The 13,950-nt window shown below is 24.5% G+C and overlaps 1 protein-coding gene across 1 annotated transcript; it reads left to right on the top strand.

Moving 5' to 3' along the window:
• Nucleotides 1-8,998: 8,998 nt before the first annotated feature.
• OCT59_027111 (uncharacterized protein) lies at nucleotides 8,999-12,685 on the top strand (the record flags this gene model as incomplete). Its single annotated transcript, XM_066136726.1, has 2 exons — nucleotides 8,999-11,275; nucleotides 11,747-12,685. 2 exons carry the CDS (start codon nucleotides 8,999-9,001, stop codon nucleotides 12,683-12,685), a joined length of 3,216 nt encoding a protein of 1,071 aa, XP_065993187.1.
• Between the last annotated feature and the right edge of the window lie 1,265 nt (nucleotides 12,686-13,950).

Here is a 13,950-nt window from a genome sequence, read left to right as displayed (position 1 = left end):
TTAAAAGTCCATGACTTAAATTATGAATTTGGTGAAACATAAACAACTATAAATAGGGGTAATGATATAACTTCCCAAAAATATAAGTTACAATTCTAGAGTTACGAATGGAAGAAAATATATTTTAATATAATTATTCTATTTATCATGTGATATTATTAAACCAAGAATATTATTGTATTTATTTATATTATTAATAAAGAGTAATTTTGTTAATACCTAAGGTGGCAAACATGATTTATCATGGGCTTAGGTGTTACAATGGTTGAAGTCTACGTAATAGTCGTAATACAGTGTATATGCAGATCATTGATCACGTGTCCGGACGGCCATTGAATGTAGTGTTTCGATCCGTTGCCGGGTTCAACCGGATAAACCCGGATAATTTTTTTTTTTAGGTATCCGGATAATTACGGTTTTTACCCGGATAAATATCCGGATAAAAAATGGTCGGATTGACCCAGAATCCGGATAAAAAATAAAAAAAAATTTTAAAAAAATTTAAATCATAACATTTCATATATTTTCAGATGAGTTAAAATATTATATATGATTTAATTTGATTACTTTAAATATTTTTTTTTATTGTTTTAATTATTCGTTAACCACAAGGAAAAATTTTAAGTTATGTCACAAGATTTGTCACATAATTTGAATTTAATATATTAAATTCGCGGCATTTATTATTGATTTGTTTTCAGATATAATGTGTTCTGTGGGTGGTGTTATTCCATGCTTAACAACAGATCCATCATATTTATAACTTTTTGTACATTTTCTCCATTATCTGATATAAACTGACAATATGCACGTATTTCTCCATTTTCACTTTGTTTTCTAACAAAATATTCCCATACCCAACTCACTTTTGTTTGTGGTTTAGTCATTGTAGTAGTTAGTTTAAAGGGATTTGGATTATTTGATATTTGACTTGTTAATTCAAGTACAGTTAACTTATTTTACTAGCACTTATCATCCTTTATTTTCCAAGTGTCCTAGATAATTTTTTAGGTCATCCTCTTTTTAGTATTAGAGCAATTTCTGTAACTTCATCACTGGACTCTTCATTTTCACTTAGAGTAATATAATCTTGAACGTTACTGTTTCCATAATTTTATGAATTATTTTCCACTATTCAAAAATATGTTTCAAGTGAAATTACAAAAAAATCCAAGAAAATGATTACAGTATTTATTTATTTTGGTTAGGGCTTAGGACTACATTAACTAACTGTACTTAAATTTATAAATAAAAAAATAAATGCTATAAATAAATTTTTATATCAATCCCACGAAATTTAATTGTCATAAATTTAATAAATGCCATGAATTTAGTAGTTAATTAAATGCCATATATTTAATTAAATAAATGCCACGAATTTAATTAATTAAATGCCACATTAAATTAAATGAATGCCGCGAATTTTATTTATTAAAAATGATCTACAATAAAAAAAATTTAAATAATTTTATCCGGATTTCGGTTTCTACCCGGATATATCCAGATTTTTATCCGAGTCGGATAATCCGGATAGAAACCGGATATTTTTTTTAATTTATCCGGATGACGGTTTCTGCCCGAATCGAAACACTAATTGAATGCCATTTCGGGCAATAAAAGAAATTTATTATCATGGTGTCAATATTTTTTATTAAAACTAACCATAGAAAAATAATTGCATTATCCCATCTTAAGAAATAATTTTTTCACCACAATAACTAATAAAAATAATGAAAAAATAATCTTTTTTCAAAAATAAATTTTGATTTAAACCGAGTATGTAAACTAAAAATCAGCTATAATCAAACCAAATAACCAAATCCTTATTAGACAAATAATGAACCTGTGAGACATAATTTCACTACTATCATATGATTATGCGTATATGATTGTCTCACGATTGTCTCATGATTTAGTCTCATGACATTGTCTCATGATTGTCTCATGATTCGAATGGACGAACGATTCCTGATCTTCCCGATAGACATCCGTGAATATTAAATTCACTCACATCTCCTTCCCTTTTTACTTCTTTAAAATTTTTTTTTATTCTTAAAAAAAAAAAATTTTTCTTTAAACTTATTATTTCTCACCCATTACCCTTTTTTAAAAAATATATTGTTTTATTTTTTTTAACTACCCGCTATCTCCTTTTTTTTTTAAAAAAAAAACGTATTTGATTTTTTCTCGGAGCTTTTTTTACGGTGTACCGTTTGAACGAAAAGTGCCAAAATTTCGAAAAATTGATTTTTCGATTTTTGAATTTTCAAAATCTCCTTATAAGGAGATTCTCCTTATAAGGAAAATCTCCTTTTATGGCAATGTAACGTTACACAAATATCCAAATAAGGAAGTTAGTGTTACCAAATTTCCTTTTTTGGACGTTTTGTGTAACGTAGATCTATCCTATAAAAGGAAAATTTCCTTATAAGGCGATTTTAAAAGTTCAAAATTTCAAAATTTCGAAATTTCAAAAAAAAATTACCATAAAAGGGAATTTTTTTAAGATTTTTGAAATTTTGAAATTTCGAAATTTTGAATTTGAAAATCGCCTTTTAAGGAAATTTTCCTTTTATGTAAGGGATCTACGTTGCACAATATTTAATTTATAGTGCCAGCCAGAATTATAATCTCCTTATACGGAAATTTTGTTTAAAAATATTTTTTTAACAAATCTGGTGGCTAAACTATTTACCCGGATTCCGAAATCATGTGATTGTAATTCTGGCCGGAATTATAATTGATTTTATTAATTTTACAATTACTTGTGATCAATTTTTCAAAAAAGGAAATATTTAATTTCTACCAAAAATTGGAATAATCCTGGGCGGATTTAAGAAAATTATTAATGTAACGTTACACAAATTTCCAAAAAAGGAAATTTTACTTCTCGCAAAAATTGGAAAATTGGTTTCACAAATACTCCAAAAAAGGAAATTTATATGGCGATCACTTAATTCCGGCCAGCATTATAGCTTAATTATAGTGTGATAATTTTTTTAATATTCTTTTTAATATTCTTTTATATTCTTTAATTTTTATTTAATTTATTAGTAGTATTACTACAAAATTTTTTTTTCATGATTTTTTGGCTAACATTATGAACCATATGATAAATAAGATCATAATAAATAGATTTTAATTACTGAAAAAATTCTGTTTTTAGAATACTTATAAAAATGGAAATGTGAAGAGTATTTAAAGTATTTATTATATAAGGTGATAAATTTTTGCTATGATTATATAAGAAAAATTTTGTAATAATACTAAAAAAGCTATTTATTACAGACATTATACTTTCTATTTTTTATTTTCAATAATTAATCTGTTATTATTTATTATTAGCTAGTGGTAATGTTGTAGGCTAAATTTTAACAATTGTTTAAACTGCTAAATTTTATTTTAGATAATTTTACCTAAAATGCAAATTAATAAAATTTTTTTTTAATAAATTTTTTATATTTTTTCCAATAAGTCTCTCCAATATTTGCCTTTAATATCCTTTTTATATTATTTTATTATAAGTAAATTTATTCATTACATATATAATGCATTACACTTTCCTTTTTGAAAAATGTCTAAAGTAGAAGTAAATTATATAATTTCAAAAAAAAATTTTTTTCTAAATAAAATTTTCACCATATATATAAAATAATACAATCTTTTAAACATATACAATATATTAAATGTACTATTTTAATCTGCTCTATAAGTTTACTTAAAATACAAAATAAGGTTTTAAATGCCATTTTCTTGTTTTTCTATTTTTGGATATAATTAGCAAAATCTTCGTTTAAATATAAAGTTAAAAATAGTATTTAAAAACTATTTTTTTTCTTTAAGTAAACTTATAAAACAGATTAAGATATGCTTATTTTATGATTTTCAAATTTATATTAATTTTAATTTATAAAAAAAAGAATATTTATTAAAACAATTTATTAAAAAGAAAAGAATATTAATTAAAAAGAATATTTATTAAAAAATTTATTAAAAAGAATATTATATAAGTTTTATCATATATTGCTTTTTCTTTATTAAAAATATTAATATATCGCTTAAATACAGATATTGGAAAATGCTAGCCATTAGTAAAATTGAAAATCATTTTGTATAATTGAAAATAATTTGACAAAAAAAAAAAAATTAAAAAGTTTATTAAGAAAAAAGTTAAAAAGTTTTTTAAGAAAAATTAAAAAATAAAATATAATAATTATAAAAAAATTTATTAAAAAGAATATTAAATAAGTTCATTATATATTGTATATATTGTTTTCTTTTTATTAAAAACATATTTAATATATTACTTAAATACAAATATTAAGCCATTAGTAAAATTAATAATTATTTTGTATAATTAAAAATTTGTTAAAAAAAAAAAAATTAAAATGTTTATTAAAAAAATTAAAAAGCTTATTAAAAAAAAATTAAAATGTTTATTAAGAAAAATTAAAAAGTTTATAAAAAAAGTTTATTATAATTTATTAAAAAAAATATAAAAATTATTTAAAAAAAATATTATATAAGTTTTATTATATATTGCTTTCTTTTCATTAAAAACATTAATATATCGCTTAAATACAGATATTGGAAATGCTAGCTATTAGTAAAATTGATAATTATTTTGTATACAGTCAACTCTTGATATAGTGAATTTTTCAGACAACTATAATAAATTTCCCCTTGTTATAATGAATTAACCAATTAAATTTCTTAAAATCTTTACTATAACTATATAGTGAAGTTGAGGTCTGGAATCTAGGGTTCGTTATAACAAGGGTTGATTGTAATTGAAAATTTGATAAAAAAAAAAAAATTAAAATGTTCATTAAGAAAAATTAAAAAGTTTATAAAAAAAGTTTATTGTAATTTATTAAAAAAAATATAAAAATTATTTAAAAAGAATATTATATAAGTTTTATCATATATTGCTTTCTTACTATTAAAAATATTAATATATCGTTTAAATACAAATATTGGAAAATGCTAGTCATTAGTAAAATTGATAATCATTTTGTATAATTGAAAATAATTTGACAAAAAAAAACAAAAAAAATTAAAAAGTTTATTAAGAAAAGTTAAAAGAAAAAAAAGTTTTTTAAGAAAAATTAAAAAATAAAAAAATAAAAAAATAAAAATGGGTTTTATTTTTTATCATACCTGTGTTATGTCGCATTCCTATAATATATTACATATAAAAGTCAAAATGACAATCTAAATCTCTTTTGATATATTAAGAAAACTTGCAGAGCGGTCAAAAATACATATAGTATAAGGTTTCTTATAGTACATAATAAGTGCATAAGGTTTCACACCAGGATTTTTTAAAAAAATGGAAAATCTTAACAAAGTCATGTGATCAAAATGATCAACATAATTAATATATAAAAATTACCAAAAAAAAGGAAGATGAAAAAAAAAAAACTCTTTCCCCCTTTTTTAATTTTGTTAGTTTTCCGCAGTAATTTAGCGCAAGGTTTTTTTTCGTTTCTATTTGAAACACCCAAAGGGATAAGAGGCCCTGTAGGGCGCTTCGGTCACAGTACAAGGTTTTTGTTCTTATTAATGCCCATATATTAGGGATATGACTTCTTCAAACTTTATTGAGATAGATTTTCCTCGGTATCATACGAGTCTCTGAAATCTTATAGACAGTTGGACGCTATTTCCGATATCAGAAGTAATATTGCTGAAGACGGACCTGCTGAAAATAATGTTTTAGATACAAATATACAACTACAGGATACTTTATTCTCGACTATACATGTCCACACTCCTTTATGCCTTTCACCGCCTTCGTGCGAAAATAATTCTTTTCTCATTTCTTTCACAAAATTTCACGTGACCAGAATACACAAAGCCGGTTACAACAAGATTTACGAATTCAGACGTTCAAAAAGTTTCTTTTTTGAGATTGTTGATCATAATTTAGACACCAATCAAATTCACTTAAGGATACACACAAATGACTATCTCATGTCAACTACCCCTATTCAGTATCATTCCACAAGTACACTACCAAGCGCCAAATTTCAAATTAGCAAACAGCTTCAGCATTTTTTTTCTGCCCAACGAGTTTTTCCACGCCGTATTCAAAAAAAAATATTTTAATATGATACGCCAAAAATTATTAGATAGAATCACGTTTATCAAATCATATGAACAAAAAATCAACAATAAGAATACAACAACGAAAACCTTCTTCAATTTCTCGTTCAATATATTGATGTATCAGATGATACAGCAGAGGTCGAATATCGGCCCAACAAACGTGATAATATTAATAATGAGAATCATTATTTCTCATTTCAGGATTATAACATGCAAAGACTACGTCCTTCACCAGATACTACCGATGACTCCCTGGTACCAGGACCTTCAAGTTCTAAGACAGTTTAATTAATTATATATATATATTAGTACTCTTTTATTTGGAGTTTTTACATTTATCTAGTAGTTTAATCTACATTTTCGGTTCTTTTTTCGTTATCATATGTATAACACAACTTAAAATAGTGTGAAACATTCCACCTCTTACAGTATTCACAGGTGGCAACCTTGGTTGAAAGGAAAATACGGATCTTAATTTTTATATTTTGATTGCCTTTAACTTTCTTTTTTTAGATAGCCGCTAGTCTCTCAGATGGTTTTTTTTATGGTTCCCATTTGATTTATTAGCGTAGTCCTACTTTATCAAATAGTACAGATCGAAGAGTGAGGTCCCGTAGGGGATGACAAATAAAGGTCTATACACATATATTAGTCTTAAGTTTTTTCGAATTCTTTCTCCTTCTATTTGTAATAGCCTGGGTTTTGCCACTCTTTTAGTAATAAAATAAATAAATAAATAAAATAAAAAAAAGGAAGATGTGACATATTGCAGGTGAAAAAAAAACATATTCCTATAAAAATTATAAAAAATTTTATTAAAAAGAATATTAAATAAGTTTATTATATATTGTTTTCTTTTCATTAAAAATATGTTTAATATATCACTTAAATACAAATATTGAGTTATTAATAAAATCAGTAATAATTATTTTGTATAATTGAAAATTTGATAAAAAAATTAACAAAAAAAATTAAAAAAAATTAAAAAGCTTATTAAAAAAAATTAAAATGTTTATTAAGAAAAATTAAAAAGTTTATAAAAAAAGTTTATTAAAAAAAAACATAAAAATTATTAAAAATTTATTAAAAAGAATATTATATAAGTTTTATCATATATTGCTTTCTTTTCATTAAAAACATTAATATATCGCTTAAATACAGATATTGGAAAATGCTAGCCATTAGTAAAATTGATAATTATTTTGTATAATTGAAAATAATTTGATAAAAGAAAACAAAAAAATTAAGAAAAGTTAAAAGTTAAAAAGTTTTTTAAGAAAAATTAAAAAATAAAAATATAAAAATTATAAAAAAATTTATTAAAAAGAATATTAAATAAATTCATTATATATTGTTTTCTTTTCATTAAAAACATATTTAATACATCACTTAAATATAAATATTTATTTTGTATAATTGAAAATTTGATAAAAAAACAAAAAAAAAATAAAAATTATTAAAAATTTTATTAATATAAATTTTATCATATATTGCTTTTTCTTCATTAAAAATATGTATTATTCAAATACAAATATTAGAAGATACCAGCCATTGGTAAAATTGATAATTATTTTGCATAATTAAAAAATTAATATAATGCTAATAATAATAATAATTATTATTATTATTAAAAAAAATTAAAAAGTTAAAGTTTATTAAAAGTTTATTATTTTGATGATTGCATTCTATTGGATGGATATAGCTTATGATAATTTGTTTATATGGTATATGAACTTAATATTAATAAAGTATATATAGATCATTAAAAAAAAAATTAAAAGTTTATTAAAAAAAATTAAATTTTTTTAATTAATAAAGAATATAAAAAATTTATAATGCTGGCCGGAATTAAGTGATCGCCATGTAAATTTCCTTTTTTGGAGTATTTGTGAAACCAAATTTCCAATTTTTTGCGAGAAGCAAAATTTCCTTTTTTGGAAATTTGTGTAACGTTACATTAATATTTTTCTTAAATCCGGCCAGGATTACTCCAATTTTTGGTAAAAATAAATATTAACACATGATTTCGGAATTCGGGTAAATAGTTTAGCCACCAGATTTGTTAAAAAAATATTTTTAAACAAAATTTCTGTATAAGGAGATTATAATTCTGGCTGGCACTATAAATTAAATATTGTGCGACGTAGATCCCTTACATAAAAGGAAAATTTCCTTAAAAGGCGATTTTCAAATTCAAAATTTCGAAATTTCAAAATTTCAAAAATCTTAAAAAAAATTTCCTTTTATGGTAATTTTTTTTTGAAATTTCGAAATTTTGAAATTTTGAACTTTTAAAATCGCCTTATAAGGAAATTTTCCTTTTATAGGATAGATCTACGTTACACAAAACGTCCAAAAAAGGAAATTTGGTAATACAAACTTCCTTATTTGGACATTTGTGTAACGTTACATTTCCATAAAAGGAGATTTTCCTTATAAGGAGAATCTCCTTATAAGGAGATTTTAAAATTCAAAAATTCGAAAAATCAATTTTTCGAAATTTTGGCACTTTTCATCCAAACGGTACACCGTACTTTTTCTTTTAAAAAACTTTTTTATATTCACCATTTTATTTTTTTTATTTCGTAGTCCCATGTCTACTTTTGGTTAAATTATTCTCTTTTAATAACTTTATTCATTAAATATTAAGAGAAATTTTGTTTGAAAAAAAATTTGTCTGAAAAAAAAAATAATAATTTTTTTTTTTCAAGTAAAATAAATAATCAAATGGAAGCCAAAATTAGTGAATTAAATATTTCAGATAAAGATACTGATACAGTAAACATCATAAATTGTGTATTGCAATAAAACTTTTACTGAAGAATTATATTGCAAAGAATGTATTAATTCTTTTGAAAAATTAGCAAAAAATGGTGATATTAAAGCAATGCTTAATTTAGCCATATGTTATAGAAATGGAGATAAAACAGAAAATAATTTGGAAAAAGCCTTTTATTGGTATCAAAAAGCAGCAGAAAATGATGATAAAGAAGCAATGTTTTATTTAGCCAATACATATAGAAATGGAGAAGGAACAGAAAAGAATTTAGAAAAAGCCTTTTATTGGTATCAAAAAGCAGCAGAAAATGGCGATAAAGAAGCAATGTTTATTTTAGCTATATGCTATGGAGGTGGAAAAGGAACAGAATTGAATTTTAAAAAAGCTTTTTATTGGTATCAAAAAGCAGCAGAAAATGGTGTTAAAGAAGCAATGTTTAGTTTAGCCACGTGTTATTTAAATGGAGTTGGAATAGAAAGGGATTTAGAAAAAACCTTTTATTGGTATCAAAAAGCAGCAGAAAATGATGTAAAAGAAGCAATGTTTTATTTAGCCATGTGTTATAGAAATGGAGTTGGAATAGAAAGGAATTTAGAAAAAACCTTTTATTGGTGTCAAAAAGCAGCAAATAATGGTGTAAGAGAAGCAATGTTTTATTTAGCCATGTGTTATAGAAATGGAGCAGGGACAGATAGAAATTTAGAAGAATCCTTTACTTGGTATCAAAAAGCAGAAAAAAAAGGTATTAAAGAAGCAAAGTATTACATAGCCTTATGTTATGGAAATGGAGAAGGGACAAGAAAGAATTTAAAAAAGGCCTTTGAGTGGTATCAAGAAGCAGCAGAAAATGATATTAAAGAAGCAATGTATTATTTAGCCACATGTTATATAAAAGGAGAAGGAACACAAAAGAATTTAAAAGAAGCCTTTTATTGGTATCAAAAAGCAGCAGAAAATAGTGTTAAGGAAGCAATGTATAGTTTAGCCATATGTTACGAAAATGGAGAAGGAACAGAAAAGAATTTAGAAAAGGCCTTTTATTGGTATCAAAAAGCATCAGAAAATGGACATGCAAACGCAATGTTTAATTTAGCCAATTCATATAAAAATGGAAATGGAACAGAAAAGAATTTAGAAAAAGCCTTCTATTGGTATCAAAAATCAGCTGAAAATGGTAATGAATTAGCAATGCTTAATTTAGTTGACTATTATCATAATTATGGAGTAGAAACAGAAAGGGATTTAGAAAAATCCTTTAATTGGATTCAAAATGCAGCAGAAAAAGGTAATGAAGAAGCAATGTTTAATTTAGCCATATGCTATGAAAATGGAATAGGAATAGACAAGAGTTTAGAAAAAGCTTTTCATTGGTATCAAAAAGCAGCAGAAAAAGGTAATAATGCGAATGCAATGTTTAATTTAGCCATATGTTATGAAAATGGAAAAGGAATAGAAAAGAATTTAAAAGAAGCCTTTCATTGGTATCAAAAATCAGCAGAAAAAGAAGATGGTAATATGGATGCAATGTTTAATTTAGCCACCTATTATCATGAAAATGGATTAGGAATAGAAAGGGATTTAGAAAAATCCTTTTATTGGTGTCAAATAGCAGCAAAAAAAGGCCATAAACAGGCAATGTTTAATTTAGCCACATGTTATGAAAAGGGAGAAGGAACAAAAAAGGATTTAAAAAAGGCCTTTGATTTATGTCACAAAGCAGCAGAAACTGATAATGAAGAAGCAATGCATTATTTAGCCAATAAATATAGAAATGGAGAAGGAACAGAAAAGAATTTAGAAAAAGCCTTTTATTGGTATCAAAAAGCAGCAGAAAATGGTAATACAAAAGCAATGAATGATTTAGCCATATGTTATAGAAAAGGAGTAGGAATAGAAAAGGATTTAGAAAAAGGCTTTTATTGGTATCAAAAAGCAGCAGAAAATGGTTTAACTGATTCAATGCATAATTTAGCCATGTGTTATGAAGATGGAGAAGGAACAGAAAAGGATTTGGAAAAAGCCTTTCATTGGTATCAAAAAGCGGCAGAAAGTGACAATGAATTAGCAATGTTTAATTTAGCCGCCTTTTATCATGAAAATGAAGTAGAAACTGAAAATAATTCAGAAAAAGGCTTTTATTGGTGTCAAAAAGTAGCAGAAAAAGGTAATAAACAAGCAATGTTTAATTTAGCCATACATTATGAATATGGAGTAGGAACAGAAAAGAATCCAGAAAAAGCCTTTCAATGGTATCAAAAAGCAGCAGAAAATGGTCATGAAGTTGCAATGTTCAAATTAGCTATATATTATGAAAATGGAATAGCAATAGAAAAAAATTTAGAAAAAGCCTTTTATTGGCATCAAAAAGCAACTGAAAGTAACAAAGTAAATTTTAAAAATGAAGTTGAATTATGCAATGAATGTGAACAACGTATTGATTACCAGTGGTGCCAACAATGTAATGCTAAACGATTTCAACAAGATTTTTCAAAGTGGACCAGTAAAAATGAATTTATTGATAAATTTATTCAAGAAGCACAACTTAGTGCTAAAAGCAGTTATGAATTTTTGGAGTGGATACCTTATAATAAATTGTCAAGCATTAATTATTATGATAAAGGAGGATTTAGTGAAATTCATAAAGCTATCTGGTCAGATGGGCCTGTCTTTAGTTGGAATTTTGATAAACAGCAGTGGAATAGACAAACAAATCATGAGGTTATTCTTAAAATGCTTAATAATTCATCAAATTTAAATAGTAATTTTCTGAATGAGGTATAGTATTTATATTTAATGGCAAATTCTATTTTCCTTTGCAATATTTTAATAATTTTTTTTATATTATTAATTGTATAGTGGAAGTATCATTATGAATGTCAGAAAAAATCATTTTCAAAATTTGTTCAATTCTTTGGAATTACCAAAGATCCAAATAATTCAGATTATATTATAGTAATGAGTTATGCAAAAAAAGGAAGTTTTAGAAAATGTTTATCTGATATAATTAAATTTAAGTGGCAAGACAAATTACAATTATTGAAAAAAATTATATTAGGACTTAAAGTAATCCATGAATCAAATTTAACTCATGGTGATTTTCATGACGGTAATATTTTAATGTCAGAAGATTACAATGAGATATTTATAATTGATTTAGGATTATGCAAACCTATAAATAGTGATTTACAAAATTCTGACAATAAAGTTAATGAAGCTTGGGGAGTTGCACCTTTTATGGCGCCTGAAATATTAAGATACGAACCATATACACCAGCAAGTGATATTTATAGTTTCTCAATGATAATGTGGGAATTTACATCAGGTATTCCTCCATTTAATGGTGAAGCATATGATCATGAACTTATCTCGAAAATTTGTCAAGGGGATCGTCCTAAAATTGATGAAAATACTCCACAATGTTATATAGATTTAATGAAAAAATGTTGGGATTCAGATCCTTCCAGTAGACCTGATATAACAATGCTCGAAGATATTATATCTGAATGGATTGGATGTATTAATGATTATTATATATTTAATAGGGATGGAAATCGTATCTTTGAAGTACCTAATATTGATAAGAAATTAAAAAATGATATGCTTGAATTTGTTAAAGCAGACAAAGCTTTAACACAAGCAGAAGCAAATTTAACACAAAAAGAAGCAAATTTAACTCAAGAAAAAGTAAATACTTCTATTATACAACAAGCATATTCTACAAGTTCTACAAGCTCTAAAATTTTTAGTCAAGAAGTGTTTCAGGAGATTGATGATGATTTCAAACCTATTGATTAAATAATTCTGTTATTTATTTTTTATTTATTGAATTATTTATCAGTTATTATATAAAAAATATTTATATTGTGTACTTTACATACAGTTTTTACAATAAAGTAAAAAAGAATTGAACATTACCATTTTTCAATTTGTTAAGTAAATTTAAGTATAATATCCAAATCCATCATATTTCAAAATTACTAATATTATTACCTTAGAATGATATTATAATCGTTATTTCTTGTAACTAAATTATAATATCTAAAGTATTATTATAAAATTTATTTATTGAAGCTGTTCCCGAATGGGACGGGTCAACTTGGGTGACCTGTTTGGTTGACCTGAATATTTCGTGTTGGGCCAATAAACTTACTGATCTGATAACGGGTTGGGTGAATTTTAATCTAACCCATTTGACCCATTGACCCTTTCATTAAAAACGTCGAACCTGACGTTTTTTCATTAAAAAACAAATAAAAAATAGTTTTTTTTTTTTGATTAAAAAATGTCAAACTCGGCGTCTTTCAATTAAAAAAAATGAAAAATAAAATAAAATGTTTTTTAATTAATGACGTTTTTTCACTAAAAGAATAAAAAAATAAACATTTTTTAATGAAAAAGACGTCGAACTCGATGTTGTTTTATTAGAAAAAAAATCAAAAAATTCTTTTTTTTAATTAAAAACGTCAAACCTGACATTTTTCCGTTAAAAAAAAAAAATTTTTTTTAATTAAAAAAATCGAACTTGCATTCCTGAACTTGATTAATTCAAAAGTAGAATCATAAAAACTTTGCTTTTTTGATTGGATGAAAAGAATAGTTCCTTAATAATTGTTCATAGTGAATTTATTTTATTGTGCAAAATAATTTTATTTGTCCCAAATTCTTCATAAGAAACGTACCCAATGGGATGCTTGCTCGACATATGTTAATTGATGATCATTTCTAAAACTATTGCAAACTATTTCTATAGAAACTTCTAAAATCCATTTACCACCTTTTGTAAAAGAATATTCTTTACTAGCCATCCTATCCTGCCATTCTTAACGCATTCTATTCTTGAAATATTTATTAAGACAAAAATTTAATGGTTTAACGGGTGATGCAATTGTTAAAACACAAATAAATCTATTTTAATCATCCAATAGTACCAACCTAAATAGTTTTTAGCATTTTAAACCTTTTTTTCAACAATTCTGTTTTTAAAGAAAGATCTATATGTGTCCAATTTTTGTTTTTTGACAAATAGAAAGATTATAACGGGCTATAAAATGATCAAGTCA

The sequence above is a fragment of the Rhizophagus irregularis genome, chromosome 7 (assembly GCF_026210795.1).
Source record: "Rhizophagus irregularis chromosome 7, complete sequence".
In the NCBI taxonomy this organism is placed as follows: Eukaryota; Fungi; Glomeromycota; class Glomeromycetes; order Glomerales; family Glomeraceae; genus Rhizophagus; species Rhizophagus irregularis.
The sequence above is the reverse complement of the archived record's forward strand: the minus strand, read 5'-3'. Positions and strand labels throughout refer to the sequence as shown.